The sequence below is a fragment of the Phocoena phocoena genome, chromosome 8 (genome assembly GCF_963924675.1).
Source record: "Phocoena phocoena chromosome 8, mPhoPho1.1, whole genome shotgun sequence".
Classification (NCBI taxonomy): domain Eukaryota; kingdom Metazoa; phylum Chordata; class Mammalia; order Artiodactyla; family Phocoenidae; genus Phocoena; species Phocoena phocoena.
In genome coordinates this window covers 9,725,539-9,732,008 of record NC_089226.1, presented here as the reverse complement: position 1 = coordinate 9,732,008, position 6,470 = coordinate 9,725,539, and the positions used below count along the sequence as shown (strand labels likewise).

Here is a 6,470-nt window from a genome sequence, read left to right as displayed (position 1 = left end):
AAGGGATTTTGCAATAAAATTCAAGAAATCTTGTATAATTCAGTAATTCCTTGTCTAGGAATATATTCTGATAGGGTGGGGGGAGACTCAAAGATTTATTGAATGTTGTTAACCAAGCATTATTTATAATTTGGAAATATTAAAATAGTATACAGCAGTAGAAAATTGCTCATTGTATATAATACATCCATATGGTAGAATTTTACACAAGTATGAAAATCAAATTGGAGGCAAGAGATCAGAAAAAACATTCTTGCTGTGAGCTCTGTCTTGGGGCACACACTTTTGTAACCAGGGCTGGTGCTTCCTTGTTTTCACAGTGTTCCTTTCTCTCTCCCTCTTTTGGGCTACCCATGACCCTTCATATACATTTTATCTGCTTTTCTATTAATTTATTTATCCAATAATCATTCCTTATTCCCTCCTCTTCTAATTAATTTTCATCAGTTTAAAGCAACTGCTCATAGACTTTGAAAACAAAGGCAACATTGTGTGTATGTATGTGCAGGTACCGTATACTATACATGCAAAGACTGTCTATAAATATATAATAAGCAACAGTGATGGACCCGAGGGAGGGTACAAAAGGACCAGAAAATTGGAGTGAAGTGGACGTCCTTTCACTGATTATTTTTTGGTAATAATTTTAATTATCATGAACATGTACTGCCCATTTAATATACAAATAAACATATATAGTAAATAGATTGTAGAAATAATGATAGAGCATAATCATTTTTCATATAAGCAAGCGTGAGCCCAGAAAGATGAAGCAGTTGTCCCAAGGTCACACAATAAATTAGTGGAAGTGCTGACACTAGGAGGAGAAGATCTAGCAGGAATGGAGATTAAATTTGCTGAGCACTTGCCATTTAATTTTCTTAATAATCCTGTGAAAACATTTGCTCAGAGACATCAGGTAACTTGGTGAAGGTCACATAGCTACTGAGTAAAAACGAGGGTTCAAATTTGATTCTACCCTCCAATTCCCTAGTCTATACTTTTTCTAGGTCTTTATGCTACTCTCCTCCCCGTCCCAGTCATCCAGATCCCATACTGTCCATCCGTCTTTTCTATGCTGTCTAAAGCACAGTTCTCTCACTCCACTCTCATTCTTTTGAACTCACCCTTATTGATCTGTACAGTCCAAAGGGCAAAACTGTATATCCATCCACACTTCGTTTTTCCAAATAGAAGAGACTTTTCCTAAAGAGACTCTCATAAATCAAAGCTATTTTCACAGCATTTCACATATTGTTGTTTCACCAAAAAAATATTTACCACTTACAATTTTCTTTTAAAGCAAAAGGCAACCCTGCCTCCCTTTACGTTGTACCGTTAGGCTGTGGGTCTACAAACTTAAGCTGTACAACTCTTCCACCCTTTACTGGAAGTTGTGTCAGCTAGGGTCCCCGCAGAAAACAGATGATCCACTGAAACAAAATGATTGAAAAAGACAACAAGGGAACTATTCGTAGGGGTTTAAAGAGAAAGGTGATTGAGAGAAACCACAAAGGGATGATCGAGCTCCTAAGACTAGCAACAGCCAGGAGACATTGCCACCCCTTGGCATGAAGAGACAAAGGAGGGAGCATTTACTGTAACCAGGTAGGAAACAGGGCATTCAGTTCCTGACACTGTAGCCCAGCTGGAAGGAATTCCAGGAAATAAATATCACAAAATTCACGCTCCTCTCACCTTCTGATTTCGTCTGCTGATGCCAAGCCAACCAGAAACCAGGGGCCAGGGAGCCCATTGACAGGATCCTCCTGGGGCTTGGAGTAAAGTACAAAGGGCAGCAAGTTAATCTGGAGAGGCACACAGCAAACAGAAGCGGTACCGTCACAGTCAGTGGCCGTTCCCTCTGTGACGGGCTGCTGTGTGGTGCTGACGGGATTACTGACTTACAACACTAGGTTTTCTATGGTTCTGAAATAGTCTCCAGATCCTTAGCTGACCACCCTGAGTGGCAGCCTTCTCTACTCTTGCTTTAAAAGCACAACTTGGAAACAGGGAAATGATTGTGTTTGAAATAATTCCCAAAGCCTGTCCTTCGTAACTTTGACACGTTCTCTGAGGTCTTCCACCCAGCCTGGCCAAATCCCTTAAAGTCCAAGTCCCAGAAGCTCCACATCACTGTCTCAGGAGGTACCATGCTTGCTGCTCTCCAGGTCCCAGCACACTTCCCCCACACACTCTGCAAAATTCTTCAAGAATTTGTCTGGTCATTTAGCCAAGACCATCTCAACAAAATGTTATACCTCCTACCTTCATGCAAAAATGTGATATTTAAAATTAGCCCTTGAAAAGTTGCCTGAAATTTCTGTAGACAGAACCAGACTTTCATGTCCTAGACCAGCTCACATTTGAAATGAAACCTTCCAGGGCTGAGGGAGGAAGAAAGTGAACAGCAATGGAAGGAAATCGTATTAGAAATCAAGAGCCTGGATTCTAGTCACAGTTCCCCTGCTGAGTAATTGCATAACTAATGAACCTTGGTGAAGGTACATAAGCCTGTATCTATTCTCAGAAATATGATAGAACTTAACTAAATGATCCTAAACGTCCACTAAATGTGAGTATCCTCTAGTTTTAAGAGTCTTAATTTAAAGGGCTCTTAAAATGGGAAGGACAAACTTGTTTGAGAAAAAGTAAAAATTTCCTCCGTGTAACCAGTGGAACTTGAATCATCTATGGAAGGAAAAATGTCCCTTTCCTAAGCATTGCCTCTTTCTCAGGAGAACGATTTTTTGCTCAAAGTTTTCTTCATGGCAATTTTGATGTCCTTATTCCTCAGGCTATAGATTAATGGGTTGAGTATGGGCACCACAATGGTATAGAACAAGGAGGACACTTTCCCCAGGTTCATGGGTAAAAGAGAAGATGGTTTGAGGTACATGAACGCCCCTGACCCAAAGAAAAGAGAAACCGCAATTATGTGGGAGCTACAGGTGCTGAAGGCTTTGGACCTGCCCTCGGTGGAGGATACTGGAGAGGATGAGGGCATAAGAAATGAAGATGGTAGCTGTGGGCACACCAATATCAATACCCACAACAACAAAAACTACCAGCTCATTTACATATGTGCTGGTGCAAGAGCGCTCAAGATGGGGAAGGATGTCACACCTGAAGTGGTCAACAAGATTGTTGGCACAGAAGGTCAGTCTCCCCATGCATGCTGTGTGGGCCATGGCCCTAGCAAACCCCATCACGTAGAGACCCAGCAAAATAGGTAAGCAGACCTGGGGAGACATGGTGGCTGTGTACACCAGCGGGTTACAGATGGTGACATAGCAGTCATATGCCATCGCTGACAGGATGAAGGACTCAGAGACAGCAAAGAAGGTAAAGAAGAAGAGCTGAGTCATACACCCTGCATAGGAGATGATGTTCTCCGTTGAGACAAAACTCATCAGCATTTTGGGAGTGATAACAGTGGAATAGCAGAAATCTGTGAAGGACAAATTATAGAGGAAAAAGTACGTGGGGTTGTGCAGGTGAGAGTTGAGTCCAGTCAGGGTTATCAAGCTCAGGATCCCCACCACAGTGACCACGTAGAAACCTAGAAACAGGAAGAAGAGGGGGATCTGGAGTTCCTGATGGTTGGTTAAGCCTTCGAGGATAAACTCCGTCACAGAAGAGTTCTCAGCTACTGTTCTCATTTAAGGCACTCTGTGGGAACAAGGGAAAAGAGTCACTTAGAGGGAGAGGGGGAGAGAGCACTGCTGCCCTCCCTGTCACCTCCCAGTTCTTTAGAATTAGATCCACACTTGGATATTTTGGACTTCAGCAGAAAGGCCTTTCTGGAAGCTATGGGTCTGTTCCCATGACCCCCTAGTGACTCTGCCTCTGGAGCACCATCGGGGGACGGATCTGCCTCCAAGAGGAGGGCCACTGCTGCTGGGAAGAAGGGACCCAAGGATGCACTGAGGAGTCTCCCGGATCTTTACTTCAGTCCATTTATTGTGTCATTCCAACTCCAGTGTCTGCTCAAGTTTACAGTAACTGGGGTCAGTCTCTGGGAAGAGTCCTCTGAGAGGATGGAGCCAGCCCAGCTGTGCTAGAGTATCCACTTCATGGTCAACTTGGACAGACCAGAAAAGGAAGGTGGTCCTTCCCAAAACCTTTACTACCTGAGGGTGGGGACTTAGGAAAAGTTCAGCCCAAATGCCGTCACTCACCTCTTTCAGTCTGCAGCTTTAGCCCTGTCCCTGTCGGTCCAACTCTTGCCCTCGATTGTTCAGACAGACAAATGGCTCTGGTGCTAACACAGGTGAAGGAACTAAGTGTGGCCCCTTTAGTCCCTGTTCTATTTGGGAGATCAGAACTTGGACTGCCTTCGAATTCTTTCTGAACTGAAGAACTTGATATCTGATTGAGGCTTTGCCCCGAGGCTTTTTTCCAGCTTGCAGAAGGGAGACAGCATCCTCACCTGTAATCAGTGTCAGGCGGTGACAGGAGACTGAGCAGTTTTATTCTGGTTTTAGAGATCTAGGGACCTGATTAGAAGTAGAAAGCCAGAGGTCCCCCGGGGCCACAGCCCTAAAAATTAACTCTAAAAAGAAGGAACTTTTGCTTATACCCTGGATAATATTTGAATGGGGTTTTAGAAACATTATTTGTTCAGTTAACAGCTACTCAGTGAAATGAAAAAAATAATAATTTACCATTTATTGAGCACTTATTATATACGTATACCCAGCAGTCTTCCTCTCCTAGCACTTGTATGCTGAACCCAGCATGCAAGGATCCAAAGCATTTTACATATAATACTTTATTTTAATTCTCCCCTAAATCCTACAAACTAAGTTTTATCACTCCAATTTTAGAGATGAAGTATTTTACTAAATGTTACAAAGGTCATATGAAATCTAGGTCCATCTAACTCCAAATCTGGTATTTTTAACAATTGCATTTAATATCTCCCTGTGGGAGATAACTAAATGTATAAAGTCTTATCTTCAAGGCTCTGACATTCTCTTGGAAAAGATAAGATAGAATATATCTGACTAAATATGCAAAAAAAGTAATAAGATCCAGAAAAAATTATTTATTAAAAATAAAATGCATCTCTTCAATAAGTGGTGTTGGGAAAACTGGACAGCTACATGTAAACGAATGAAATTAGAACATTCCTTAACACCATACACAAAAATAAACTCAAAATGGATTAAAGACCTAAATGTAAGGCTGGACACTATAAAACTCTTACAGGAAAACATAGGCAGAACACTCTTTGACATAATTTCGATCCACCTCCTAGAGTAGTGAAAACAAAAATAAACAAATGGGACCTAATTAAACTTAAAAGCTTTTGCACAGCAAAGAAACCATAAACAAAACCAAAAGATAGCCCTCATAATGGAAGAAAATATTTGCAAACAAAGTGACCAACAAGGGATTAATCTCCAAACTATACAAACAACTCATGCAGCTCAATATCAAAAAAGCAACCCCATCACCAAAAAATGGGTGGAAGATCTAAATAGACATTTCTCCAAAGAAGACATACAAATGGCCAAAAAGCACATGAAATTGGTAGAGCCACTATGGAGAACAGTATGGAGATTCCTTAAAAAACTAAAAATAGAGCTACCGTATGATCCAGCAGTTCCACTCCTGGGCATATATACAGAGAAAACCATAAATTGAAAAGATACATGGGCCGCAATGTTTGTTGCAGCACTATTTATAATAGCCAGGACATGGAAGCAACCTAAATTTCCATCAACAGATGGATGGTTAAAGAAGATGCAGTACATATATACAATGGAATATTACGCAGCCATAAAAAAGAATGAAATAATGCCATTTGCAGCAACATGGATGGACCTAGAGATTGTCATACTGAGTGAAGTAAGTCAAAGACAAAGACAAGTACTAAAACAGTATTTGGAGCAGGTCTGACCAAACTGTTCCTCATTCCACCTGGGAGAAGCAGCCTCCCCCAAAGCTGTTTGATTCCAGGCAGAAAACTAAATGTGAATCATGAATTCATTGAGTACCTGAAATTCCATTTTGCAGAAAGTTTGGGGTATGTTCTATCAAAATGCCAAAAAGCCAGAAGGAGTAGGATCTCAAATCATCATCAGGTCACAGCCTAATGGAGATTAGCCAAAAAATCCTGTAGTGCCTTGTCCTGAGATCTGCTGCAGCTCTCCTCCCGACATATCTTTGTCTTTGTGAACATCCATATCCCTCCAGGAAAATGAAGGATGGGCACTACGTTTATTCAATGTATCTTTAAATCGAACATAGAACCTGGCTTGCAGCAACTCACAACATGTTCATTAATCTCAGATTCTCAATCTTGTCATCTGCAGAATGGGGATAATGATAATAATTCACAGGGTTGTTGTGAGAGTTAAATCAAATAATGGAAGACTTTCGCAAAGAGGTGGACACATAGAAAAGCCTTTATAAATGTTATAAGAAATATACATAAAACAAATATAAAATATGTATAATTT

General features: G+C 41.1%; 1 protein-coding gene across 1 annotated transcript; it reads right to left on the bottom strand.

Moving 5' to 3' along the window:
• Positions 1-2,734: 2,734 nt before the first annotated feature.
• On the bottom strand, positions 2,735-3,665 carry LOC136127396 (olfactory receptor 8B8-like). The gene is given in 2 exon segments (XM_065882917.1): positions 2,735-2,978; positions 2,980-3,665. Coding segments are annotated over 2 exon segments (927 nt in total). The 5' UTR covers positions 3,663-3,665.
• Between the last annotated feature and the right edge of the window lie 2,805 nt (positions 3,666-6,470).